This window comes from Heliangelus exortis, unplaced genomic scaffold, assembly GCF_036169615.1.
Source record: "Heliangelus exortis unplaced genomic scaffold, bHelExo1.hap1 Scaffold_70, whole genome shotgun sequence".
NCBI classification, from domain to species: domain Eukaryota; kingdom Metazoa; phylum Chordata; class Aves; order Apodiformes; family Trochilidae; genus Heliangelus; species Heliangelus exortis.
Window position 1 is genome coordinate 1 of NW_027285986.1, and position 27,735 is coordinate 27,735.

Below are 27,735 nucleotides of genomic sequence, written 5' to 3' on the forward strand. Positions count from 1 at the left end.
TTTCTTAAATCCTGAAGGTTGAAGTTTGATATCACAAACTTCTGTTTCAGAAGTTTTGATTGTGTTCTAGTAGCCAAGTGTGTCAGTTTGTATACTGTAAAGCTATTGATTGCAAATTAGCATAGCATCTCTTCAGTTCTGAAGAGCAAAGAGATTATTTTAGAACTATGTATGGGAAGCTGTCTTGCAAGAATATGAAAGGGATACCAAATACATAAACAATGTTCTTAATTTTTTCACCACCAGTTCGTATTTCTCCTGGTAGAACATGTGACTGGTGACGTTTTGTACCTTATTTCAAAAGAAGATTTGTCAAAATATATTTGAACAGGAAAGTTAAAAATCAGGCCGTTATTCTAAGAGCAAAACTTGATCACTTTACAACAGATGACAATGTCTTACTTCAGGCTGTAACATTTCACACTAACCATGGAACTCTTGTTCAGATGTTTCAATGAAGGAACTGTTCTGACTCACTATGCTGACATCCTTGGTATCCTGCTCAGATTGAGGCAGCTTTGTTGTCATCCTCATCTTTGTATAAATACATCATCTCCTAGTTTTTCAGCTGGTGAGTGAATGGTTTTGGTTTCTACATTTTTGAGAATGAGACTTGCCCTTTGTGTTTAAAACCAAAAACACGTTGGTGTTTTTTCTGAACTCTCTAGCTTCAGCCTTCCTCTTTCAGCTTGGGTTATTGAACTTTTAATCTTTGTTATTTTTTTCATACCACAGATGGAATAGATTTAAGAAGTAGATACTCAAGCAGCTACTGAAGTATGAACGAAAGAATGAAGTATGAGTAATTCCAGAACCTAGAAGCAGGAGCTGTTAAGCTTTGACATCCTTTGCAGAAATGACCAAAGAGGACTTATGCAGAGACAAATGTTGAAAGCTTGTTAAGAAGCAGCATATCTGTTGCTGTAATAATTTACTGAAGTACTTTTCACAGCAACACTTTTTTTGCCTCGGGAGAGAAGATGTAGAGGAGATTTACATAATAGCTTTTAGCATGTTAGCAGAAAACAGCCTATTTAGCAGAAGAGGAAACCGTTGACTTTGTTGCAGCTGTAAGGAAGGGTGAATACAGAGGACTGAGAGTGAAGTTTTGGTTTTGACAAGCCAGACATGTACAGCTGCATAGTGCTAAAAATCATATGGAGAAGAAAGAATGGTCTATTTGAAATACTCTATATTGAAGAAATATCAAATTTCATATTTCAAAAAATTCTATTTTGAGATGCCATTGCTGTAGGTGGGCCTTCTCAGGAAACTGAAAGACCAGTGAGACACAGTCAGAACCTTATTTTAGAAGGTTGTCATTTATCTTCCTGAAGAATACAGAAAGAAGAAATGATTGGTACTTAAAAATTCCTTAGTAACTAGTAAGGATGGTTTGAATTTGTTTATTTACATAAAAAGTAAAGCAGTCTTAAGTGTAGTTTCATCTCTGTAGTATTGTTATTACTTGAACACCTGCCGTGTGGAAATTACTTGTTCCCATTAGGCATTGTGTCACATGTTGCTATCACTGAGCACGCAGTCAAGGTTCTTTGAATTCTAGTTACCATTTTTCCAAGTTAGATTACTCCTAATGCCTTTTTAAAATATCAGGTCAGGATTTTCTGTAGCATTTGCCAACCTGAGCTTTTATACATTGTTGGCTATATCCTCAGTGTGTATAAGCTGTTCTGTCTGTGTTTTGATCAATGGGACTGTGTTGATGTGTGCAAGCTCAGTGTTTCCTGTATGGAAATCTGGTTTTTAAGTATCTTTTTATATTTACAGATAATAAAACTCCTGGAGAACTGCGTGAGACATTAGTGAGTAAAATGAAGTTGGTTCTCAGCTCAGGTTCAGATGAAGAGTGTGCAGTTTGCTTGGAATCACTGACTCTTCCTGTGATAACACGCTGTGCACATGTGTTTTGTAAGCCATGTATCTCTGAAGTCATCAGAAGTGAACAGGTTGGTTGTTCTATGATTACAGTTAATGGTAATACGATTAAAAAGCGATGAACTGATATCACAAGAAGGCTGTGCTGCTTTTTTAAACCAATGTATTGATTTTTTAAATCATAAATGATGAAGAGTGTAAGCCTGATTATCAGGTGGGTTATAAAAGCTGTTGGCCTGAAGTCAGACTATGGAGAGAGTAGCTGTCAAACAGAACAGCATTAAGGTCCATCAGTAGTTTGAAAGATCTTTTCCCTAGTTGTCACCTTACTTTGTCCCTAGGTTAAACGTGATGGCATCCGTTAGAGCATTGTCTGCTTCCATCCAAGCTGGATGCTTGTTCCTTGATTGTACACGATGCAATGCATGTATATATTGTTATGCTTAAGAGACCAAAACTATGTATTGGAACTTGACTGTTGACTTAAAATCACATTTACTCTCCTTATTCCAAGCTATTAATCCTCTATGGTCAAATAGCTGCCTTGCTATGGTCATCTTCAGGGCCCTTCTCTGGACTCCAGAGTAAGGTTGTGGATGAGTGTCCTTTGACTGCTTTCTTGTAAAACATAGTATTTCTTTTGTGTTTCTAAGTTACCCTTTTCCTTCCTGTTTTCCCTGTCCTTTCTAGTGAAATTTAGTGGTGTGGTAGTCTCACCATCTGTAGAATTGTTGTCTCCTACTCAGCCACAGCAGAGCTGTGAGTGACAGACTAAACCTAGGTGGTGTTCCTTATAGGAGGCAGCAAGGGACAAATTAGGTCCTGCTTGTGCACAGTCAGTCAAGATAACAAGACAAAGGTAGAAGTGTCTGGTGTGTAGATTAACTTGTTTCATTGCCAGACGTTCAAAGTTCTGAAGCGGATATCCCAGTCAAGAGTTTCAGGCAATTCTGAGGGGAAACAAGCCATGTGAAATTATCCTCTAAGTGAAAGGACTTCCAGAGGCTTTTTTCCAGTTCAGAGGTTCTTGATGTGTCTGGCAGTTAAGTTCCCTTTCTCAGCCTTCAGGTGTATTTAATATGCAGATAAATACATTGGGTTATGACATGATGGAACCTGTATTCCTTGACTGTACAGTCAAGTTACTTGCTATGCTTTGCCTAGAAATGGCCTTGGAATCTGCAAAACCTAGGGCCCTTGTCTAATCCCATATTGTTCCACAGATGGCTTTCAAAGTAGTGAAGTCTGAACAGAGCTGGCTCTAGGGTCCACTCGTTTAAAGTTGAGTTTGTAAAGTTAAAGTGAGTTTGTAAAGCACTGAGAGATGATTCTTACGATCAAAATGATTCCTGATATAAATCAATTCCCAGTGAAGTTTTTGCAGCTTCCAGACAAAACACAGACAGGCATCCGAGTTCCAGTGTCAGGGCATACGTACTGTTTACATTCCACAGGTATCTGTCCTAGTACTGCATCTCAGCTTAGCTACAATGCAAGTCTCTCCTAGTAAATAGCTCAGTAAAGTACTTACCACCTTAAAAAGAAAGCAAACCCAAGAAACACATACCTCCTCTCCAAAACAGCTTAGGTTCAAACAGGATTCTTCCAGACAAGATGCCTGTTGTTTCCTTTATTAATACAAAGGAGAGCATTAAGCCATGAGTGAGGAATGGGATCTTAAACTGCCAACACAGAACTGGTGAATGAAAAGTATGGTCCTTCATTGTATTGCAAACTTCAAGACCATTTTATAATGTTAACTCTGAAGTATTTATCGAAGTTGGAAAAACTCCTCAGTAGTTGACAGCCTGAGAGTTAACAGCTTCATTTCAGTCTTACATTGAGGCTGTCTTCAGAGTTCTATGAGTAAAGTCCTATGCAGAAATCCCAATAAAACTTTACAAACTCTACAACAGTCTAATCTGATCTCATCTGATCTCATCTTTATGTATAAACTGTGTTAATGTAAAAGCTTGCCAGGTAAGCATTAAAATGTTTTTCTTCTAACTACTGATTGCAAGACACTTTTTGTCACTTTCATATCTGTGTTGGCTTTGTTCAGCTGTGTTTTGGGTTTTCTGTAATTTTATTAATTACGGTATTAAGTTGGAAAAGGGAGGCAGAAAGATGTAGGCCTATTATTTAAATAAATAAAAAATGTCTATAAGCACTGAGAGGATTTTTTTTCATTCCAGAAAACTTTTTCATATTTATTAGAATTAATTTTTTTTTTTATGTCGTTGGAGGATTTTTGGACTGCTGACAAATCAGGAATAGCTCATTTATAACTAAATTTTTGGAGACTTATTTCAGATTCTTTTATGTGAGTCTATCTCTTGAAAGGATATGTTTATTGCTACAATGAGTGCATGTATGCAGACCAGGACTACAAGTATTTTCAAGTGGCTAAAGGTTTGTTCCAACCCCTAGTATTCATCTGCTTTGTGAGATCTGCTTTGCAGCCTGTCTAAAGATGCCTTGGTTCTGTGGCCAGATTGCTAGATAAATGGAATTAGCTAATTTTGAAGGGATGATGCTCTGTTAAGCAAAAGTTTTTAATGTCTGTCATTTTTGTATCCTAAATATGTGTATTTGTATAATGCACACTTTTTTTTTTTTGTTAAATTCTGTAAGTAGTCCTTCAGAAGTGCTCTTGTATAAATTCTAAAGTTCACCTAACATAGAATGTGCTTCAGACAAAAAAGCTTTTGGTGTTAAATGATGTCTCATTTCTCATGACTGTTGGGGTAAAACAGAAGATACCCTGTATCTGGCCCTGACAAAACGTATTTCATCAGACTGCTATTATTTCTGTGCAGGGCTTTGAAGGGAGAAAGGTCATTCTTTGTAAGTAAGGAAGGTCTTGTCTTTGAAAGATGGCTTATTTTTCTGGTATTGTAAAATCTTCCCATAGTAGGAGTATTTGCTTACTTGAAATAAGCAGCTCAAGACTTAAATGCATGAATATGCTCAGAAAGACATTTAAGGATGGCTGAGTGTTCTTAAAACATGTAGCATTTATGCCACCTTAATATTCTCACAAAATATTTTGATTATGTCAGAAATTACAAAGCAGTGTGTTACAAGAATGAAGGTGCTCCTTGATTTTTTTAACACCAATGTAACAATTTCATTAAAGGTGCTATTTAAAGGTGATCTTTAGTCCTTGTAATTAGTTTGTTTCTTCTTATGTTATTTGGACTTTTTTGTAGCCAAATGCCAAATGCCCGCTCTGCAGGAATGAGCTTCGAGCACAGCACTTGGTGGAATGTTCCCTAGAAGAGGAAGTAGAGTCCAGTAGTGGGAAGAAGTCTGATCAGGAGTGGATATCCAGTTCAAAGGTACATTCCATTGTATTAGACTTGGCTTTCATTATGTTTTTATACAACACTCTCTAGAATTTTTATGTAAATATGCTGAATGTATTTCCATAAGCATAACATACTTTTAAATTACCATTTTCAAGTCTGCACAAGCAAATTTTGAAGCAGGAAAACGGGACAAAAGGAGGACCAGATGTAATTATTGTGCAGTACATAGATGTGTATTGAATCAGTCAAACTGGGTAAAAGAGTTGTTGCTTGGTGCTTTATTTTTCTGAAGACAGAGTAGTTCTATAACCACTGAAACTGTTCAGCTCTTAATTTTACTTTTGGAAACTAGAAATCTAAATAACTTCTTTCTTAAAACTTGTCTAAAGAATGTATATTGTGCTTTAGAGGGGAAAAACCAAATGAACAACATACATTCAATTTAAAACTTGTCAGGTAAACGAGTGAGATTTTTATTTTACTTGCAGATTAGTTTCTCAAGGTTTGATACATCTGTTTTTGCATCACTTTCATTGTGCATTCACTATTAGAAATTAAATATTCCTACTTGTGCTTTGACCTTTTTTTTTGAGATTGCTTTTCTGAAACATTATTTTTTTTATTTTGATTTTTACTTAAGTTACTCTTCTTTCAGAAGATTATAAGCACCATCAATCACCAGCCACGTAGTTTGTGACCATTAGTGTTCAACCCTTAGTTTCCTTTGGAAATCCAACAGGCAGAATTATTACTGAACCGTGGTTTTCAGTGTTACTGAACAGTGATTAAGTGTGAGCTTTATCAAGGGACCTATATGAGTGAAATCTGACCAAGTCAGAATGAGATGCATGTCTTTGATTTCAGATAAATGCCCTCATGCATGCGCTGATAGAACTACGGAGGGATAATCCAGCTGCTAAATGCCTGGTTGTTTCTCAGTTCACAACTTTCTTATCGCTGATAGAAAATCCCTTGAAGTAAGTAGAACTACTGTCACTTTTAACGAATGTGCCTTTATGGTGTTTTAGAAAGATCTCACAAAAATATAGTATCCTTTTGATTTTTAGAACTTGAAGAGGAACAAATTAAATACTTTGTTTACTGGAATAAAGCCAAGAATCTTACTCTTGGGTTTTTTGTTTTGTTTTTGTTTCTCAATGTAGCACGTGTTCAATGCAGAATTTTAAATAAGCATTTCAAAATAAAGGCAAGGACTTTAATGTACTTGCTTCCTATTGTCATAGAAAATGGATTGTTAAATTCGACATTTTTACTCTCTCATCAGAGAATCGGGGTTTGCCTTTACTCGTTTGGATGGGTCAGTGACACAGAAGAAAAGAGTAGAAGCGATTCAATGTTTCCAAGGCAGCCAAGCAGGATCCCCAACTGTAATGCTTTTGTCTCTGAAAGCAGGTGGAGTTGGATTAAATCTGACAGCAGCTTCCCGAGTGTTTTTAATGGATCCTGTGAGTAATCTCACTTAATCTAGGCGAAGCTCCTGTAGTGTTTTCCCAAGAGGGAGAGGGAAAGCACCCCTGAGAATGAACAGTGCTGATGAGTATCTGTTGAAGGGAAAATAGGGCTTTTCTTCATTTGTTTCTCTAGCACATTTTTGTTTTAACACGTTTGAGTGCTGTCTACTGTGACTGTAAAACATACTAGTAGTACTGTTAACAGAATAGTGTGACACCTTACACTGTAGCATTTGATCTCCATTCCTTCATTCTTTATTTCTGATATTTTGAATAGGGTTTTATGTTTGTTCCACTGCTAATTTCAAAAGCCATAAAGTGGAATTTCAGGAACAGTGTATTGGTTTTCTGGCGATTTCTAAATTTAGGATTTTTTTTTCCCTTTTGTTAAAGCACTCATGCCAAAAGTACTTGGAAGGAATAAAAAGTAAATTGCAATTATTATAGCAAAATGGTATTCTTTACAGAATTGGTTCATGTCTCATTTGGTTATACAAAATCAAATTTTTTCTGTTCAATTCCTGTCTTTCCCACTCTTTGATCTTCTGCTCTGATGTCTTGCTGTTGGAAGCTGAGACAAATTCTGCAGTTTATGCTCTTGAAAACAAAACCAAAATGAATGAAAATAATAGTGTAGCTTTGGACTTGGGCACCTGGAAACACCAATGGTAAAGGAAAAGTAATTAGCTTGGGATCAGGTTAGTGACAATAAGAGAATGAAAGCAAAAGCTATTTGTTTAATAAACTAGAGGAGGTAAATATGACTGACAGCTTGGAAAAGTTGCCTTGTAAAACAGTTTTTCATTAATTGTGATACATACTCACCAGTATTGTTGTTGTTCGGTTTGCACTGAATAGTTTGGTTGGTATTACTCCATCTAGTCCAGCAGCCTTTTTTGTTTGGTTTGTTGGGTTTTTTGGAGGTGTTGTTTTTTTGGTTTTTTTTAATTTTTTTTTTTTTTTTGACAGTTCTCTAAGGAAACTTGTGAGAAGTCCCAAGAGGACTTTAATTTTTTGTGAAGATAGTTGAGGTGTAATACATACACTGTCCTGTAGCAAGCAATTGTAAGAAAATAAGCTAAGCATTGTTAAAACTGAGTCATCTGCAGTATATAGTTATACTTCACAAACCAGAGCCAAATATAATTGCAGTCTTTATACAGCACTAAATAACTTCTCATCCTGGCAGCAGCCATCCTGTGATGGTAACCATCCCAAGAAGCATTATGTGACTGCCAGTACTGGATGAAGGGGCAGTGGGACCACCACAACCCTTTGTCATCTCACTTCTCAAGGCTCAGTGCTGAATGAGATTCGGTCATGCACTAGCATTTCTTGTAGTGAATTAGCAACAATAGGATTTAAGAAGCAGAAATATTTCTGGAGTCAGTGGAGTAGCCTGTTTTTCTATCAAATTCTGTGGATTTGTTGTAGTATTTTAGCTTAAGAGGCCTTCATTTTTATTCCGGGAGGTGTTATACCACAGTGCAAGGCAAGAACTATTTTCTTCCAGTTTTTGTTGGCTTGTTTTGCTTTTGTTTGCTTTTTTTGTTTCTTGCTTGTTTTGGTTTTTGGCATTGTTTTTGGCTTGTTTTGGCATTTTGGTTTTGGTTTTTTTTTTGCTTGTTTGTTTAAGTACAATCATCTGCTGAATTCCCACCTTCAGGAAGAAATGGGAACCTTTAATGCACATGATTACAGCAAAGATAGAATGGAACATAAGTTATATGTTTTAGAACAGTGTTTTATAAGTTATAAGTTTATAAGTTTATAAGTTATAAGTTATAAGTTTATAAGTTATAAGTTTATAAGTTATAAGTTTATAAGTTATAAGGTTATAAGTTTATAAGGTTATAAGTTTATAAGGTTATAAGTTTATAAGTTATAAGTTTATAAGTTATAAGTTTATAAGTTATAAGTTTATAAGTTATAAGTTTATAAGTTATAAGTTTATAAGTTATAAGTTTATAAGTTATAAGTTTATAAGTTATAAGTTTATAAGTTATAAGTTTATAAGTTATAAGTTTATAAGTTTTAGAACAGTGTGCTGTACATAGCTTGCCAAGAGTGTTCATCTTGCAGTGTACTGTTGCAGTACACATCATCTGTTGTACTTTAGCTCACTAAGTCTGGAAAAACAAGGCTTGTTTGGCTTTTATCTTGCAACATGATGTCTTCAGTGTGTTTAGGCATCAGAGGTTCTTAGAATCTAAAATGAATTTTTTGTGCTAGTGTAGTGCTGTTTTTTCTCACCTTTTATAGCAATGAGTCATTAAGAAGTGTTCCTAGATACAATTATCGGTGTGTGGGTGACATGGCAAGGGATGCCTATTACACAAAACTTTCGTATCACGTTATTACATTTTAGGTAGATCTAAATGTCCATTCTGTGAGAGCTAATGAGAACTAATACTAGTACCTTTTAGCTAGAGAAAATGTGCTGGAAAATGGAGAGCAGAGACTTGGCATTTCACACATCCTTGTATGTAGTGTTATATCCTAAGCACAAGTAGGAACAGCTACACTACCAATTTGTGTTCAGCAAGTTTCTTGTTTGTCTAACTTGGTATTTATTGCATGTACTAATGGAAGTACACATGGGCTTTCTTAACAGCCAGGGGACTTGACCTACTGATAAATAACTGCCTGTGTTCCACAGGCTTAGATTTTGCTGGCAGGAAAAGGGTACTAGGGCAGTTAATAAGTACAGTGTTTATTTTGGAATTAAAATGGTAACAAGACTGCTTTGATGTCACCTAGACTCCTAACAAACTTAGTTTTTATAGCATTTACCTAGAGATCCTGATTGTTATGAATATCTAACCAGATGTTCTGAAAGCTCTCTTAATAGCAGGATACTTAAAGATTGAGACATTAGTTTAAGAGTAATTAATCTGCAAGTAGTGTTTTCTTTGTGATTCCCTATGTGTCTTGTTATGTATTTCGGAGGGAGGTTATTTAACATGTTAATTGCTGATACTGACAGGCTTGGAATCCCGCTGCAGAAGACCAGTGTTTTGACAGGTGTCACAGGCTGGGTCAGAAAAATAACGTTGTTATTACTAAGGTGAGTGGAAAGGTAATCTGTTTGAGCAGTGTTTGAACAGTTTCTTATGAAAGAATAATTTTTCCAAAAAGCTTTACTGTATTTTTAAAAGAATCGTGATGTAATATATGTCATACCAGTAGGCTTAAATTACGGTATGATTTTTAAAGTATGGGCTTTTTTAACATTTTATTAAATGTGACCTATTTCCTGTGAAATACTAATTTTAAAAATTAGATGTCCCTGTTGAGCTATTTGGAGTGACGGAGATAGGGTGGTATTCCTGTTGCTAGCCTGGGTATTACAGTTTATTGTCTTGGAGGTATGTAGAACCCCCTTACTATTGTCACAGCAGTTTGTTAGCTGCAGAAGAGCAGATGATCTGTATTGGTAAAACTCAGTTACAAAAATATTACTTGGGAAATCGAAGACAGGTTTTCTTCCGATATAAGTAGCAAAGAAGAGAGATACTTTTCCAGTAAGTATCTTTTTAAAATGGCAAAAAAAAAGGAAATAGCAGATGTTTTCCTCCATCTGCTTTATAGCCCTTCTCTCTTGTTTTCTTTACAAAGTAATAAAGAAATAATGTAGTAATGTAACAGTGCTTTGGCATACTCAGCTCTTTATTTTTTGAAGTACCTACATTTCTCATCCTAAACTTGTAATTAAATTAAAAAAAAAAAAAAAAAAAAAAAAATCCATTTCAGTAGAGCTTTTTTTTGTATTTCAGTTCATTGTGAAGGATTCAGTGGAAGAAAGTATGCTGAAAATTCAGAACAAGAAGAGGGAACTTGCAGCAGGAGCCTTTGCTACCAAAAAGCCTTCAGCAAGTGAAGTAAAACAAGCCAAAATTGATGAAATTAAAGCTCTAATTGATTTGTAGCTTGAAATGGTAGTATTTTGAGTAAATAATATATTTTAGCTTATATTACTCTTCAAGTTGCATGTCCCATGCTGACTTTTAGTTTTGCTGCCTCTATGGTCAAAACATACATGCTTCAAATTTCTAAAAAATAAGTTGTTTGTGAATACTAATTTAGAAACACATAGACTTGTTTTGCACTCGTGAAATCCTTCCAGCATTCATTTCTTCATAATGCTTCTTATTATGTACAATGCCTAAGAACACATATAAATCTCTTGGAACAGAAATGTTTATTTGTGCATTCTAATTCGGAAGGATTTAATCTCTTTTTAGAGGTGAAAAGATAAAAAAAGGTAAATAATGTGTGTTGTTCTTCAGACAAAACCCTTAAGAAATTAATTATCTTCATATTTTAATCTCAAGTGTTTGCTGATAGTCAGACGGGGCATCTGGATTGTTTTCTGCAGGGCTACGATTCTTTTGAAAAATGATGCTTTGAGTATGTAGTGCTTTGATTCAGTTACTAATTTGAGAACCTTCAGACAAGGGATAAAAGGGGATCTCTATTGTTCTCCAAATGCTGTTCTCCAATAATTATGAATTTAATAGTGGCAGATAATGACATACAGGTCATTGTCTTAAAAACAAGCTGCATAGAGTTCGCTATAGATGTCATACCTTTTGCTTTCCTGAGTCTGTGGGTAAGCACTTGACCATAGTGTGAATCATGGAGGCCAGGACAGAATAGTTTTATAGGTTTTTCTTTCTTTACTAACTATATTGGTTAACCCAAAGCATGCAGGTTTTCATCTCATTCAGTACCTGTCCTTATCTTCCTATATTAGTGTAACAAAATTTACAAGCTAAACCAGATTTTCAAGTTGGTATAGTCTCACGCTTTTACCGCTTGTGTTCTTTTCAGCTGAGGTTAAAAAGAAGTAACTTACATGTTCTCTAGTACAAATACAGACAAGGGGAGCAAAACTAGGACTGTTTGGCTGTCTTTTCAAGAGAGTATTTTACCATTTTCCATAGAGTATTTTGTGAACATGCAGAAGTCAAACATTTTTACTTGTTGGATAAAGTATACTTTTGTCACTATAGATTGTAACTAGTAAGCCCTCCTGTTTTCACACAACTTCAAATTTACCTGTTTAAAAACCCCAATACAGCAAAAGAAAAACCTGCACAGGAAAGGGCTTGTTACAACTTGGAGTTAGGATGCTATTTACTATTACATAGCTACAAACCACTTTGGTTTGCATCTCTTCATAGCATTTTTGCTAAATGGTGACCAAGGAATCCTGGAGCAATTATGTAGTAAAACCAAGGTAAAACGCATTAACTCTCATATCCAGATCACATCTTCTGCTTTACCAGCAAATGGTGAGAATTTGTTAATTGTTAATTTTACCTCTACACTAAAAATTTAGCACCCTCACTAGCTTCCTGCTAAAGTCCTCCTATATTAAGAAATAATATTTTCTTGTTTCTGGACTCGTATTGCTGTCAAAGAACACTTACGTAATTTGGTTCTGTTTAGACTTTGGCTAAAGGATGGATCTGAAACAATACAGATAAGGGGCAATCTGTCTGTCCTCCGCAGTGTTTCTTTTTTATTTTTACTGCTTTTCCACATGTCTTATTGATACAGTGTGCAGCCTGTGTAGCAAAAAAGCACTGTCTTTTAGTCTCTGCACATAGAAAAGGTAGTTTCCTTAATCAGGGTAGGTGCAGTAACGTAAGCATTTATTTAGTCTTTCTTTGTCAAAGTAGCATCAGCCTTGTCTTGAAGAACAAGTTCACAGTGTACAGGGCTCATGTTAGAGACATCATTTCTTCAGTCACTGAAAAAAAGATTCCCTCTTCCCAAGCTCCCTGTTGCTGCTCATGCGTGCAGCCTCAGCCGGGGTTTTCTACACTCCACTGTCCTGTACTTGAGGCAGGCTAATAAGGGGGTTAGCTCTAAACAGCTCCCAGGCAAATGCCTATATACTCTGTAAATAATTTAGTACTAAAAGGTGGTATTTTGCTAATGGTAGTTAGAGTAGCATTAGCAAAGGTCAGGTTACCTGTTGAATATTTTAGACTGCTTCAGAGCTCCCTTTTTTTTTTTTTTTAAAAAAAAAAAAAAAGTAATTGCTCAAGAGTTTAGGGAAGCCAGAAATGCATGACAACTTTTTATTTTTGTATCAAGTGCAACATTGCAAGTAACAGATAAAACTCAGTTTACTAGTCCCATAGTATACAGAGCTGAAAGATGGATTCTGCCATGCTGTAGGCACTGTGCGTAAGAACCTGGTCAAAACTTCAGTGCAATTGTGACTGGAAGAGCAAAGCAGTGCTATTACTGTTACATCTGTGTGTATCCCAGTGTCATTAATACATTTATGGTAAAGCAGAATGGCTACCACTCTAGTGTATGAGCAATCCCATGAATTAGATTTTACTTCTAAACAGCAAGCAAAGGAATCAATGCTAATCACCTTAATGAGGTGAGGTAACAAACCCAGTTTCAAGGAATATGTTGAGCCAATTAATCACAACAGAATAAAATTTAGGCTGACAATACCTGGTTTTATCTAGTAGGGAGAATTGGAAGTTGGGCAGTTATAGGTGGCCCAAGGAATTCTGCTTCCTAGCTTTTCCTGTCTTCATCTGTAGCACTGCAGAGGCCTTCAGCCAAGAAGTTTTTCATCAAGCTACTAGCAAGTGTAACTGACCACCATCTACACCTTTCTATCTGTTAGTTCTGGAACAAGTCCTTGCATCACCACTGTTTGAGACAGGCATTTCTACTGAAGGTAGGTATCGAGTTTCTTCTTGATGTTGTCAAAGGAATCCACTCCCAGATAGTCAGCTTGGCCCTGTTCCCACCGTTGCTTGCGTTCTTCTGAAGATACAGTTGGTAATACTGGTGATGCTGCTGATATTGATATGTGGGATACTGCCTCTGTAACCTCTGCCTAAAAGGAAAGGCAGAGTGAAAATACAGAAATACTTTGCATAGCAAAAGTGAGCAACAGGCCATAGAATGAGGACAATGAAGTAGATGTTCTCATGCGCAGCAGCAAGCATTGCCAGTGGGCAGGGACTGCAGCTTTCCTAGCAAAATAACAAAGCAGAGTTACAGAAGTTAGCAGGGTGGGGCTTGGGGGAGGAAAGAAAAAGAAAAGTTTAAGTTCTTCATACCTCTCTACAGAAGCCACAAGAGAAAGCCAGAGTATAGGCCAAGCCCGATAGCTGCAAATAGTTTGTTAGAAAGATGTAAGATTAACAAGAGAAAGCACACCTCAAGAGATCAGTAACTTTGCTCCTTGAAAGGTGGAGAACTTAAACTGGCCCATATACTAAGCTAAGGATATAATCTCTGCAGTCAGATGCAAGCTACTAAACTCTCTGAATGAGGACTAGAGTCTGGAGAACTTTGACTTTGGTAAGTATTTAGATTCAATACTAGTCATAAAGTATCCATTCTCAAATTAACCTAGGCTTACCTAGATTTGTTTCATCATGCAAGATCTGTATGTACACAGTGCATGCTGAACTGGGGTTCTTCTGCTCAAGAACCTCATTAGCTGCAACACATTAAGAGTTAGGGCCCTTCTCTCTATCTAGTACAGATGTTACTGAAGTATAATTCCTGGTGCACTGTTACACAGTTTGTTTTAGGCAAGCAGGTATCTAGGTTCAAGACCACTACTGCATGCTTCTTTTATGTGGTAGTATTTATTCCAGGCTTAAAAGAACAAGACCATAAAACCCTGCATAACATAAACTAAACTGCACTCATGCTTTCAGTTGGACAGAGGGAAGGGACATCAGTGGAATGGTAGAGAGCTTGTCATCCATACTCGGGTAGTTTCTACAAGAATTTTAAAGCACGTACCATGTTTACACCTGTAGTATTTTCTTGAACAATTCCATGCTGTTCTAGTAATGGTAAAACATTAGCTACATAGGTATCCCACCACATGTTGAGGAATTCTGGGTGAACTATTTTAGGGTCGTCCACATTGCTTTTTATGCTTTTTGTTCTGGAGTCATATGTATAGTTCCATGGCTTTATGCTTCCCAGAAAATGCACCACTTTAGTATTTGCACCAAACCTGTTGGACAGAAAAAGTTAGAACCCACAGTTTGTGCAGGTGTCTGAGAGTTTTGACTGGCAGACACTTTTTTTTCACCTGCAGCTTCTTCTGTAGGTGTCCAGAAAACAGAGATATGATATATTTAGGAGACTAAAGACTAAATAATCAAACTACCAATGCCTACAGGGTCTGAAAGCATTGCTATACAATGGAAAATTGCAACCAGAATTCTACATTACACTAGTCAGAATAGAACAAAAACCTAATGGTCTGGACTATTCAGGTACTTACAGCCAACTCAAGTCTTTAGGTAGAGTGATGTCCATAGCTCAGGAGAGAGCAAGCTCAAGCAGCCGTTGCAATCAGAACTGGTTTTAAAAGTGAAAAAGAGCTACTCCAAAGTCAGTGATCCAGATAGTTAGGCATTATAAGCATTATGTAGAGAAGGGTCAGTGTTAGAGCCACCCTTTTAGTTCACAGACCTATAGAAAAGGATCAGTGGAAGGTCCTGCTGCAGGAAGACTGTGTCCCCACAAAGTAATAGCTCTGTATACCCTACACATTTCAGAAGCTGCCTGATCTTGGTGCAGCAGGGTCTTGCTAGACAACCAGCTTACTTTCTGAATAACCTTGGTTAGCCATGGGGTGGGTTTAAGACCGCATTAATTCCATTCTTTGGTCCCTGAACTAGAGAGTTCAGCTTGTCAGCTTTGTGACCACTGTCTCACCTAGTTCACTTTGCATCAGACATTAGGATTTCTTCTCAACATACCATTAAAATAGATAATAATGCCAAACTAGTTTGTCTAACAATTTGTTAAGAACACTCTGAACACTTTCACCACGACTTGGATGTTCTGCATTTTACATATGGAGAATATGCAGGTGCTTAACAATATTTCAATGCTCAAAACAAGGCACTATGCATTTGGCTGGGGGGCTTTGTACTATTTTTAAGATCCTAGGGTGTATTTCAATATTCACATTCATTATTCTAACACAACTGTTCTTATTGCAGAATGAAAACCTACATATGTGTGAAACACGGTCAAGCATTTGTATCAATTGCAAGACAAAAATACCTGTCTTCAAGGGGTCAGTTACTGGGCTTTAAGATCTTCATAAAGTCTGTATGTCAAAATTTGATGTTAGAGGGTTACCTTAGATTTATTATCTGTCAGCACTAACTTAACAGCGTGAGTTTTCTTCATCTTAGATTGCTGCTGTTCAGAGTAAACTTGTCATTGTTTAAAAACCAAGGCTTTTTAAGCTAGAGAATGGCTAAGAAGTGTTGTTACACTTGCTGCAAATGGAGAAGCGTATTCTGTCTACTTAAGACAACAGTTGAAAGACTCCAGGCTTCTATGATGTTTTCGGTATCTGCTTTCTTAAATACTTTCTAGATCCACAGTATTTTCTTTTGACATTTAAGCTCAACAGTTAGGAAGCTTTACGTCCACACTGGCCTCAGCAACTAATCTGTCTTTCCCCGTCTCCCAAAAAAAAGTCCATCAATGTTTTGAAGTTGGAGACCATTTGTCATGAACTGGCATTTTCCTTTGGAAAAAGGATTACTGAGACTGCTGTGAAATCTAGTCTCACTGTACAAAGCTGCGAAAAACTTATCTATTGATGTCAGTAGGTTTAAATTTCACTTTATGCTGATTTATGGAATTTTTCTCAGAAGCTCCTGATCCAACTAGTCTTTTGTAGAAACAAGGTAATTTGTAAATTTAAAGTTATGTGACTGATGACCAGCCAGACCTGGAAAGACAGCATACTTCACAATAGATGTTAGCTTATGAAATGCTATCCAACTACTTAGTCATTCTTAGGCTTGCATGTATTTCTTTAAATAAGTGTTCTACTTTTAGCACGACAGGATTTCAAATGGTATTCTGATCACAAGACATAGTTTGATCTTGAGCCAGCAACAGTCCTGCTTATGCTAGCTGCTGCTTTAGACACTAGTAACCTGATGTCATTCAGAGATCAGATTGGTTTTATGCAATTGGTACTTTTCCCTGCACCTCCCTGAACTTTTGCAGCTCTTAATGAGCAAGAACATCGTGTAACATCTGAGCTTCCCATGCTTCCCCCCTGCTTTGCTCCTGTGTTGATTAGAACACACTGAGTGACCCTGACGTATAGTTTACTCACATACCAAATCTAATACTGCTAGCTAAGGGTGATGCAGTTGGGTTTCCTTACACAGGAAACATGCAATGGTATGGTGGTTGCTGTAGTCTTTGTGCTGTCCTGCTATTACTTAAGGAAGTGTCAGATCTAGAAAGACTTGGGATAGAATTATAGCTTTATACAAAGTTTTTGTTCAGCATGTATTTGAATGGTACAGGTTGCTTAGATGAACTGTAACTACTGCTTGTTCAGTACCTTAAGTAATCTGAGTGAGAAGAGGCCAAGTTATCTAGGTGGAAACAGTAACAGCTACCAGTGGAGCTGATTCAGAAGTCCAGTGCCTTTAGTTAGAGCTCTAACAGACAAAATCCCATACTGGAGTACTGGTTCTTCCTTTTGCAAGTGACCTGTCAAATGTGCTTGCTATAAATCTACTCGTGTTACCGCCAGAGATGAGTGGTTTAAGCTTCAGATAAAGCTTTCTCTCCACATTTCTCATATGATTAATTTAACTAGCATCAATCCAACTTTCATTTTTAAGACTGGAAACTATTATACCTTCTTTTAGTGACAACAGTGGTCTTTCTTTAGAAAATCTCTGTAAATTCACATTGTGCCAGTTCATTCTGTTGCAAGCAATTTGTTTATATAAGCTCTGAAAGTCTTAGAATTTTGAACTTACGCTTTAAATGCTGGAAGGTAGGAATATACAGAAGTGCTGCTCAAATTATAAATAAATGGTAGATGTTTGCTCATGTCTGTTGCCCAGCTGCTGAAGAAGGTGTTTAATAGCCCCTGATCTGCACCTGAAAGAGAAAGTATTAATAGGCTACAGGCATCATATAGCTGTTTTAGGATTTTTTTTATCCCTTCACTAGTAGAGCATTGGTAATGCATTTGTCACATCCAGTAGGATTTTAGCATAAAGCACTAGAATTCTACTTGTGAATTACCCTATAAACCTTGCAGCCTTTGAAAATATATATATATAAAAAAAAAAAAAAAAAGGCAAAAAAAGGCAGATAAGGAAAAAGGTATTATGTGTGGGGTTACTTTTGCTATAGGATAGCAAGCTGCTCACAAACTGCCATTCAGCTTCTTTTAGAGTTTAAGTTATATAAGGGAGCAAAAAACAGTATTTAACAGTTGAACTGAACAGTTTTTATTCAGCTTCAGGTAGGCTGTAGCTCAGATCACGTGCCAACAATTAGTGTATCAGTGGTCTCTTAGATCTGCAGCCCTGGGTGCATCTACCTATTCTGCGATATGGTAAGGAAAGTCTTGGGATAAGTTCAGTCTTGGTGACAACTCCAGTAAAACTTTATCAAATCCTTTAACAGACAATCGGCATTCCTAGTTTTGTGCTAAAAAGCTGCTGACTAACCCCCAAGTGAGGATAACAATCTAAGTTATGGCCAGACTTGCTGTGCTGGGAGGGGTCACTTCTTATTTTGCAAGTAGGGGTTGTAATGAAGTCAAATGAGTCTGAAGTTCTTTGGTATGTCAGTAGTAGAGTACCTTCTGCCCCAAAGCAGACCAGTTTATAAGCATCTACATGGAATTAAGAACTTTTGATATCCATTCTTTATTGCAGTGAATATGCTTAGATTTAGGACAGTACTAAGGTTTACACTCTTGCTGCTGTTTAAGCAGAATTTGCTTTTTGTAACTGAAGTATCTAGAGGCTAGGCATAGACTTAGATGTACAGGCAGTACACTGACAAACATAAGTTCTGAAGTATCCTGTTACAGCTGTCAGCATACATGCAGATTGCAGAGTGAGAAATTGCCTAGAGATTTAGTCTAGTAATTTCAAACCTCTGACTTGCCTCTCACCCCTTAAGGGAAGGAAAACACTTTTGAAGAAGTTGTGTCTATCACAAGATTTAAAGAAACCAGACAAGTCTGCCGGTCTTTACTCAGCTATGTTTCACATTAACTTGCATTCTTAGCTCAGTATGAAGTTACATGTGCTAACAGTAAGATCACCTAAAAGAGAAGAAAGTGTGTGATGCCCTCTCAAAACAGGTAGCTCATAACTGAAGGGGCAACAACAGTGTATTTAACTTATTCTCTCTCACTCAGCTTGGGCTTTTTTTTTAATTGCATGCACTTGTGCCAAGGCAGCCACTGAAAGTGCTCTTTAGTTGTCCTAGTTCAGACTTCCAACAGTAGTCTTGTTGTATAAACTGGACCTTAGACATAAGGTGAAAGAGGTAGTAGTTACATTAGCTACATATCTACAGATAGTCTTGCTGCAGTATATCTTTATATGTAAAAGAAACTATTTTAGATCCTAGGCTAAAGAGCCAGAGAATTGTCAAAGCAATAGCAACATTCTTAAGGTATCAGTACTGCTAGATTTCTTCTAAAACCAGATTTCTTTTAAAACTAAACATTTTTTCCCAATCCACTATTTTCAGGCAGTATCCAGAGTTACTGCATAACACATTGCTCAGTATCTAGAAAGGTCTCAGTATCTAGAAAGGTAAGTTCAAATACACAAAGTAGTTGTCTACATAAGTAGCCATCACTATCATTTCTGTACTGTGCTATCACATGGAAGGTATCTGCTGTTATAAAAATTAAATACTTTGGGACATCTTGCAGTGCATAGTCACTATTGCTGTAGAAGGGGTGCTTAGAGCTTGACTTAAATTATGCATAGTTTGGTGGCTTATTGAGTTTGCATCCCTGTGTGTGATTAAGGGCAGTAACAATGCTTCACAGACATTTCTTCTATAAAAAGTTTTCTCTGAACTTTCATTACTGTCTGGATCAATTTAAGTTATAACTCCCTTTTCCCAACAAACTTCATGAGCTCAACAGCAGCTTATGCAGGTCAGGTAAATTTCTGTAGTCTCATTTCTCTGAGCACTGCTACCATTTCATAAAAACAGAACAAATTTTAAAGCTGAAGTACAAATTACAGTTCTAGAAATTTGGTACCTAAACCATTAATCTGCCATTTTAGTTGTTAAGAGCTGCAACAACTGCTTCATGTTTAGTACACTGAGAGTTTCACTATAGTGTGGCTTTAGCTTTCAAGTAAGAAACTATTTTGTGGAAGCAGTCCTATTATTTTAAAGGACAAGAGCCTTGGACTGAGAAAGTGGGGTCTGCTAGCAGTCAAGCTCAAAGCTCAGAGGAGATAATCACCAAGTTTCAGATGTTCCTGGAGCTACTTAACGTTAGTCAGTTTGCACAAAGGTAGGTTTGTTTGGGGTTTGTTGGCTAGGGGGGAGGAGGTGTGGAGGTTGTTGGATTTTTTTTTTTTTTTTTTTTTTTTTTTTTTTTTTTTTTTTTTTTTTTAGTGCAACAGTTTAATATTGTGCTACAGCTTTTACTATAGATGGTGATCAGTTTACACCCAACACTTGAGAACACTTCCAGAGCTACCAACTACCGGTAGCTGTCAGTAGCAAGGTAGAGACATTACATTGCTGTACTCATTTTCACTAGAACTTATTCATATGAATGCCACCATCATACGGTGGCAGGCAGCATCCAACTGCAACTAACGTTCTTTAGATGCCACACAATAACAAGGATTATTCTGCAAACTAGAAGTGACATCTAGAATTCTTACTTTTTACAAAGTACTGAGTCTAAGTTGACAGGCTGGCTAATTACTTTCTATTAAGTGTTCTCTTTTATGGTTTTATTTACCTAGTTTTCTGTGACCTTTTCAGCTAGATGTTTTGTACCACAGTAGTTTATACATAAAGACATTTAGTGACGCGAGACAGCGGTAGTCAGAAGCCTTTCACTATGGCAGTCCTCAAGCAACGTGTGTTTACTGCAATGGTAATAGATTACAGGACAGCAGAATTTACTTGGCCTCTCAAGCTTAATCTGGCACAGTGGCCAACCTCACATGACCTAGTGAGAAGCTGCCAAGGCCACATGCACTTAATATTGGGGAAAAAGGCACCCCCACCCTATAATGACAGGAAGCTATCATGTGGCATAAGAAGAGATAATTGCATCTTCCAGTGTTTGTTTCTCTGAAGCTGCACACAAGTTGATCAGTGTTATTTTTTCTACAGCGACTTGAGTTGGCATAGAACATTCAAGCCTTTAGTGTTAGGAATGCATGAAGCATAGTACTGCAATTTTATTTGCTAATGCATGCACTATGCTTCCTACATCTTGAAGATCTCTTGCTAGATGATTCTACATTGCTAATTCTTACAGCTGCTAGTTTGGAGGCCAGACTCATAGGTTTTCTATTTCATGAAATCTGAAAAAAGTAGTTTTGATACATACTGCCATGATAACCTCTGTTTTGTGAAGAATAATTTTTGTGCAGTTACACAGTTCATAATTTTATCATACAGAGTACCCCTGTTATGTATGTAATTACTGAACCATCCCAACCACTACCATTATTCTGGTCCAATTTATGCTGAAATACAAATAATTACATACCATCAAAGCTGCCTTTCTCTGCAGCAAACTGTAACAGCTGATTGTATGTTTCAGTGGAAGGTCGGTAAACAAAAACTCCAGAATTAAAACAGTCAGGCCAGCCTGGATCTGGTGCTGCAGACAGCTCTTCTCTCTCAAAAAGCTCATCAATATTTGACAAAACCTAGTTGCAAAGGGGGTAAAATTTTTTTTGCTTTTCAGGTTAGGAATTGAGGTATTATGTTTTAATGGGTTATGAAATGCACCTTCACACATAAAAAAATTTCTTTATCAATGCTCTCTTGTTTTATGAAGGGCAGGACTTTATGGGGATAGCCACAGAATCATAGAATGGTTTGGGTTGGAAATGACCTTAAAGATCCTAGTTCCAACCTCCCTGCATGGGCAGGGGCACCTTGTACCAGCTCAGGCTGGTCCAAGCCCCAACCAACCTGGCCTTGAACACTTCCAGGGAGGGGGCAGCCACAGCTTCTCTGGGCAACCAGGGTCAGGGGTTCACCACCCTCACAGTGAAGACTTCTTCCTAATGTCTAACTTAAATTTGCCCTCTTCCAGTTTAAGGCCATTACCCCTTGTCCCCACAGACACCATTACAATTAATTAGGTATGAGGCACATACACTTTTAGAGTTACTTGTTCAAATAACAAAGAGGTCCTATTACCCCTCCTCTCAAAAAAACCCAACAAACCACTAACCCCCACTTCCCTCCCCAACAACAAAAGCAACCCAAACCATAAAAACCAAAAGACCCAAACAAACAAACAAAAAACCACAGTCCAAGAACACCCATTTCAGATCATTAAGAGGTACCAGGAGACAGGAAAACTTACCATTGTGTCTGCATCCATGAAAACACATTTTGAAAACTGTGTCAGTTCCCAGCAGTGAAGCTTTGTTAGTGTGACACCCAGCTCAGGTCTCTTCATTAATGCCAAGTGTGCTGAATCCCCACTATCCAAAACATCTACTAATATGACTTCATCAAAGACTTTTTCCAGCACTCTCCTGGGGAAAGAGTCAATTGCCAAGATGTGGTTCTGTTACTCCAGCACCAGACCAGGTTATAGATTCCATAAAGAGAAGGGGAATAACAGGGAACCTGCTAGTATTTCTTATGCCATGGGTAAGAGTTTGTGTGTGTTGGAATGTTTAAGTTTACCTGTCTGCCTCCAGATTTCTAGTTTGCAATGGGCACATTTTGGGGAACAAAGAAGTTTGAATTTGACTTCCACAAACAGGTCCTTAGTTGGCATTGCTGCCAAGTCCAGTAGGTCACGGCTATGTAGTACAAACTTTGGTCATGGCCTTTTTTCAGCCTAACTCTGATTTTTGGAAAGTAAACAGTCTACTTTGAGCAGTCAGTTAAGAAATAGGAAGCCATTGGAGTAGCTTGAGCAGGACAGTAGCTGAATCCTAAACAGATGAAACAAGCTTATGCAGTAGTTAGACAACACTGTTCTGGATTTGTGACTGTTAGGGACATCAGACCAAACCCAGTTGCTAAAACTTTCTTTATCCCATAAAGCAGAGTTTTGACCCAGTGTCATGTTTACCTAGGGGTGACAAGTTTTCAGACAGTGTAGTGAAATTTAGTGGTTTCCACCCTCGGCTTTATCATCAGTAAACCATTACCCTTAGTTCAGGAGAAGTTTAAGTTAATGCTGCTTAAAATACAAAGTATCTATCAGTGTTCTACAGAGTATCTTGAATGCTCAGCAATAATCAGTACGATTTGAGCCACAGAGCTTGAAAATTAGTTTTATAACTCAGCCTTGTTAGGCTGTCCTTATACTGACAGTTTGGGATGGACAGTGCTTCTTAACCTAAGGCATACTTTGATAGCATAGACAGAGTGAGAAACGCTCATTAACTAAAAAGCTAGAATGGATGTTCTCATACGTAAGATCTTTGTATTGATAAGGCTATTAAGCTGCCAGGAGACTGCAGGGAGAGCCACTCCATTTATTATTGAACCACCTTCTATTGTCTCTATAAATGGAGAGATCTTTCAGAAGAACTTCCTCAAGTAGAGAATCTGGACCTACCATTTGTAGTTCACGTAGCTATTAAGTCAATTGTGATTTATTTTTTTTTTTCACTCTCCTCTTAAATGTGAAAAGAGCACTCAGTCCACTCCATGCTGACACTATTCTAGAGAGGCTGTAGGAAGCAGTTGTCTCAATTTCATTTGTCGTACTGTGGTGACCTTATTAGATGCCCCTGTTGATCTGCTGATTTGAGATACTTGACGTTACTTCTGTTCATTTTCTTCTCTCGTGCTAAAATCTGATTTGAAGTGTCTGCTAAATTTCAGGAGAGCTCGTGTTACATTATCTTAATCTGGAATGCTTCTCAAGACAAAAAAAAAAAAATCTCAGTCCCCTGCTCCCATCTCCACAGGCATACATACAGCACTAATGAACCTACAGGCAGTACGGTATTATTAGACAGTTCTAAGTAGGATTATGAAAGAGAAAAGATCCAGTGGAAATACCGGTAGCAAATCACAGTTTAGTGCTCTTAACTACAGAGTATTTGTTAACACATCATATGGAACAAAGGAAAAAAACAAAATACAGAACAGTTTCATGTTTGAAGAGCTTACAGAATTTCTGATACTGTAAGTTGAGTTCTGGTAAACTTAGCTGTTAAGCGTCCAGAGATTTTGAAGGGCACTATTAAAGAATTTCACTTCTGTTTTTCAACCTTCACAACCGAAGGAACTGTGACAGTTTCAAGTATGTAAGTGACCTTACCTCATAAGCTCCGAGACCTGAGGAGTTATGAGTGCAGTCAGCTTCCTTGTTGTTCTGTACTGTTGCAAAGATGAACCAAGTACCAGTGCTCCTTTGACATAGGAGTCATTTGTGGCTAGAGTCACAAAAGACTGGTCTGGAAGAAATTAACTCGGTCAAGTTAGCATGATCTAATACTTTATTCTGAGACAGCTATATTAGAAACATAGTATTGTTAGGCAATTGTGCTGCAAGGACCTGTAAGATATGCCCTTTAACTGTGCATTGGGCCTACCTACTACTAGTAGTGGGTTATACTCCTTGCATAGCTATACTTGTTAGTAATAACTTGACACATAGCAAAATACAGTAAAAAAATAAAATCAAGACTGTTGCAGAAGAAACCCAGTTCCAGTTTGCCCACGGTTTAAATAAGTCACGCTAAATGCTAGAGATAATCTAAAAAGGTCCAAAGAGCCTAATTTTGGTCATTGATATACTGCTTTTAAGCTAAAAGTATTAGGAGTTGGTGAACTTGCATTTGGTCTAAAGTTAGTAGAGTTTTGCAGAGTTTCTCTATGTTCAGCTCTGAACCCTGAACCCAGGACAGTATAAAGTTTTCAAATTGAGTTTGAATTGAATTAGATCTTGGACAACAGTACCAAGTTTTGCTAGCTCAGGATTTTGTAGTTGAGGTGTTCTGCAACCCACGGTTGTAGCTTTATCACAAAGATGCAAAAATTAAATGGAAAGTAACCAGTAATATGATCAGCGATTTGAGATTCGCAGCAACAGTTTTTGATCTTCATGCAAAAAGAGGTAAGGTTGTTACTGTAAAGTATAATCTTCTGCTCCAGCTGTTACCTTAAAAATAGAATACGATGGGTCACTTTGCCATTCACTGCTCATTGAGGCCATGTAATACAAGCTTTGCATTCTTTCAGTTGTTATGTTGTTTTAAACTGCCGGGGTGGGACTGACAAAAGCAAACAAGTAACTTCTAAACTTCTTCAGTTCACAGTTGACTATCATCATGTAGTACTCCTTTCCAAGCTACAGCACTTTATGAAAGGAACTTTTTTTCTGCCAAATAATTTTGACACTCTCAACCAAATAACTTCTTCCTTACAATTTCAAGAGTAGATTTTCACATTCAAATTTATTTTAGCAACTGTGATTTTGTCAAAGTTGTTAGACAGGTTAGATCAAGATTGGGAGTAAGGGTTCTGGGCACTTAGAGGCTTATTATCAAGTCTAGTAAGAATATTAAAATAGTGACTGCTCTCCTTTCAGAGATTGTTGTTTGGTACAACTCAGCCCACAAGACAGCCATCATCAGTTATCTCTTTAACTTAATACCATCTTAACAGTGGGCAACAGAAAGTCATGTACCATAATAGTCTATAAGCTCTGCAAACATGGTTTGCGAGCTCTACAGCCCAGCTACAAAACCTTCTATTTTGCTTAGCAGCAAAACCAACTAGTCCCAAGGGATTTACATTATAGTAGTCAATTACAAAGTTCAAAAAGCTTGTACAATGCCAGGAATAAAGATTCTTTTTTTCAGTTCACTTTAGCTTCCAGTTTGTAATAGTTTATATAATACAGTACCCCTAAATTTTGTGTTTTTCTGAAACTTTTTAAAAGGCACTTTAAATGGTGTGACCATCCTCCTAATAGAGAAGCATTTTACATTACTTAATTTGCATATTGCTCCTCAGCTACTCAACAAATAGAAGCCTGCCACTCTATGCTGACAGACAACTCACTAAAAATCCAGTGTAGGCAAAGTGAGATTGTACCGAACATTCATCTGAACATCGATTTTTTTGGTAAGGGTGTTTTGTTTTGTTTTTTTCTTCTCACCTTTTAAGACTGATTCTTGAAGTGACCTTGCCTCTGAACAACTAGTGTCTCATTGAACTGTTAGCTATATTTCTACCATGTCTCCTCATCTTACTGAAGCTGAGTATTTGCACATGCAGGTCTTGGGAAAAATAAAATAAACTTAATAATGTAGTAAAGGCAAGAAGCCCCCTATTACATCCCAGCTGCAGTACAAAATTCTACGTCTGCCTGACTGGAGAGGGATACTGACAACTTCTAGAGCATCTGAGTCAGTACATCTTTGTAAAGTTTTCAAAAAATTAAGTTCTATTTCATACCTGCTCAAGTACATTTAGACATGTTTGTATTGGTCCTTACTACAATTTGGGCAAGAGCAGTTGCTGCTAGTATCTTCTTCCTAAACTACGAGCATTGTGTCAGTTTTGTGGGTCTCTCATCTCCTTCCCTATTCTCTGTCAAAATTTCCTCCACAGTAGGTTATGTTCACACAGCACCTTAAGCCTGAAACACGCTGAACTATTAGTAACATTGTAACACCGTGCAGAAACACAGGATCGGAGCTTTATCTCTGATTTATTCAGGCAAAACTGAGATACCGCAAGACATTTTTGGCTGCCTAGTTAAGGGCTCCAGTATCTGTGCCAAGCGTCTGCACGAGTTCTTACACATCTAGGAGAGTCCTGGAAGGACCTGAGCTAGAAGCAGTCTTTCCTGGAACAGGTGCAGGAGAGGACTGGAGCGCATGCACCAGGTGCTTCAAAACTCCTCCCGGAAGCCTTTTCATAGGCACAGCCAGAGTTCACAGGTGTTTCCCTACTCCCCTGTGCCTTGAGTTGGGCACTGCTACACCCGTTTTTTTTCTTCGAGTGCAGGATTCCTGAAGGGACGGGAGCATGCAACCACCGCTTGTGCGGGTGGGCAGAGCCACAGCCTGCTGCAGTCTCCGGGCCTGAAACCGAGTCCCCGGCAGCCAACCGGGCAGGTCAGGTAAGGACCGGGGAAAAAAGTCCGGGAAGAAAAAGCCGGGTATGCTTGGAGGGATGAGGGACTGCTCGTTGTGAAGTACCGAGACGGTCTCTCCAGGCTGTCAGGAGAGGGTTGGGCTTTCTCCTGTGAGTCGCTACGGCCCCACAGTGGCCTCTGCGGGCCCTCGGCCACATCCTCCCCCCCCGCCCCCCTCCCGCCAGGGCCAGGAGCGCTGGAGCGGGCAGCGGCGCGCATCGCGGGCTGCCTGCCTGCTGTGCTCTGGCGCTGCCCGGTCCCGGTCCCTGAGCGCGGCCCGGGCCGGCCCGGCCTCCCCACCCCCTTCCCCGTGTTGGCCGCTGCCCGGAGCTGCACGCCCGCCCCGCCCCTCCCCCGCCAGGCCCGAGCGCGGCGCGGCGGCACCGCAAGCGCGGCTCTCGCGAGCCGCGGCGCGTGCGCCGGTCGCCCGCGGGGAGGTGCGGCCGCGCGCACTGACCTGCCATGGTGCCGGCTCCGCGCGAAGGCTGCAGCGGCCGCGCTGGGGCTGCGCGCGCGACGGAGCTTATATAGGGGCGGGGCCACGCGCCACACGTCTTTGGCCGCGGGCGGAGTCCCCGCCCGAAGGAGTCCCCGCGTTGCTCCGGGGCGGGGTCTCCGCCATGGCGTCCCGCGGAGGTGGCACGTCATCCGCCTTGGGCCCAGCCGGCTCGCGACCGGGCCACGGCCGCTGCGAGCGGTTCCCTCCCCGGATCTCTTGCTGCGGCTGGCAGCGCCTTCCCTGTACGTGCACACGGAGGACAGCCCCAGCTCCGTGGCAGAGCCCGCCTTGTGCTGCTGCGAAATGGCAGCTGAGGGTGCTGATTCCGTGAAGATCGCCTTGGGCCAGGCGCCGGCAGCTGCGCGCAGGGCTGGGGGCAAAGCTGCCAGGCTTTGGAAT

General features: G+C 38.7%; 2 protein-coding genes and 1 long non-coding RNA gene across 4 annotated transcripts; 1 reads left to right on the forward strand and 2 right to left on the reverse strand.

Moving 5' to 3' along the window:
- Positions 1-346: 346 nt before the first annotated feature.
- On the forward strand, positions 347-11,168 carry LOC139790957 (helicase-like transcription factor). Its single transcript, XM_071732733.1, has 7 exons — positions 347-571; positions 1,789-1,967; positions 5,109-5,237; positions 6,072-6,184; positions 6,493-6,673; positions 9,666-9,746; positions 10,456-11,168. The coding sequence occupies exons 1-7, from the start codon at positions 430-432 to the stop codon at positions 10,606-10,608; spliced, it is 978 nt and encodes a 325-aa protein (XP_071588834.1). The 5' UTR covers positions 347-429; the 3' UTR covers positions 10,609-11,168.
- Positions 1,212-7,589, reverse strand: LOC139790958 (uncharacterized). The gene is made up of 2 exons (XR_011723744.1): positions 7,505-7,589; positions 1,212-1,331 (listed from the first exon to the last, which is right to left on the reverse strand). It is a non-coding gene; the product is annotated as an uncharacterized lncRNA (long non-coding RNA).
- A 1,572-nt stretch (positions 11,169-12,740) lies between the features above and the next one.
- On the reverse strand, positions 12,741-27,424 carry GYG1 (glycogenin 1). 2 transcript variants are annotated; one of them, XM_071732730.1, is made up of 8 exons: positions 27,295-27,424; positions 24,009-24,144; positions 22,083-22,257; positions 21,252-21,414; positions 17,503-17,626; positions 14,480-14,699; positions 13,783-13,833; positions 12,741-13,556 (listed from the first exon to the last, which is right to left on the reverse strand). In XM_071732730.1, the coding sequence occupies exons 1-8, from the start codon at positions 27,299-27,301 to the stop codon at positions 13,386-13,388; spliced, it is 1,047 nt and encodes a 348-aa protein (XP_071588831.1). In that variant the 5' UTR covers positions 27,302-27,424; the 3' UTR covers positions 12,741-13,385. The 2 variants fall into 2 exon arrangements, with proteins under 2 accessions (XP_071588831.1, XP_071588832.1); XM_071732731.1 differs by lacking the exon at positions 13,783-13,833.
- Between the last annotated feature and the right edge of the window lie 311 nt (positions 27,425-27,735).

What these genes read in the sequence shown, in the direction of transcription:
- GYG1 (XM_071732730.1), bottom strand. An exon ending in CAGGTCTCGGAGCTTATGAG is followed by an intron (nt 22,258 to 24,008) that starts GTAAGGTCACTT and finishes CTCTTTCCCCAG; the next exon opens with GAGAGTGCTGGAAAAAGTCT. An exon ending in AGAGAAAGGCAGCTTTGATG is followed by an intron (nt 17,627 to 21,251) that starts GTATGTAATTAT and finishes TTTCTCTTTCAG; the next exon opens with GTGCAGATCAGGGGCTATTA.
- LOC139790957 (XM_071732733.1), top strand. Translation starts at nt 430, where the DNA reads ATGGAACTCTTGTTCAGATGTTTCAATGAAGGAACTGTTCTGACTCAC. An exon ending in AGTGGATATCCAGTTCAAAG is followed by an intron (nt 5,238 to 6,071) that starts GTACATTCCATT and finishes CTTTGATTTCAG; the next exon opens with ATAAATGCCCTCATGCATGC. An exon ending in GAGTGTTTTTAATGGATCCT is followed by an intron (nt 6,674 to 9,665) that starts GTGAGTAATCTC and finishes TGATACTGACAG; the next exon opens with GCTTGGAATCCCGCTGCAGA.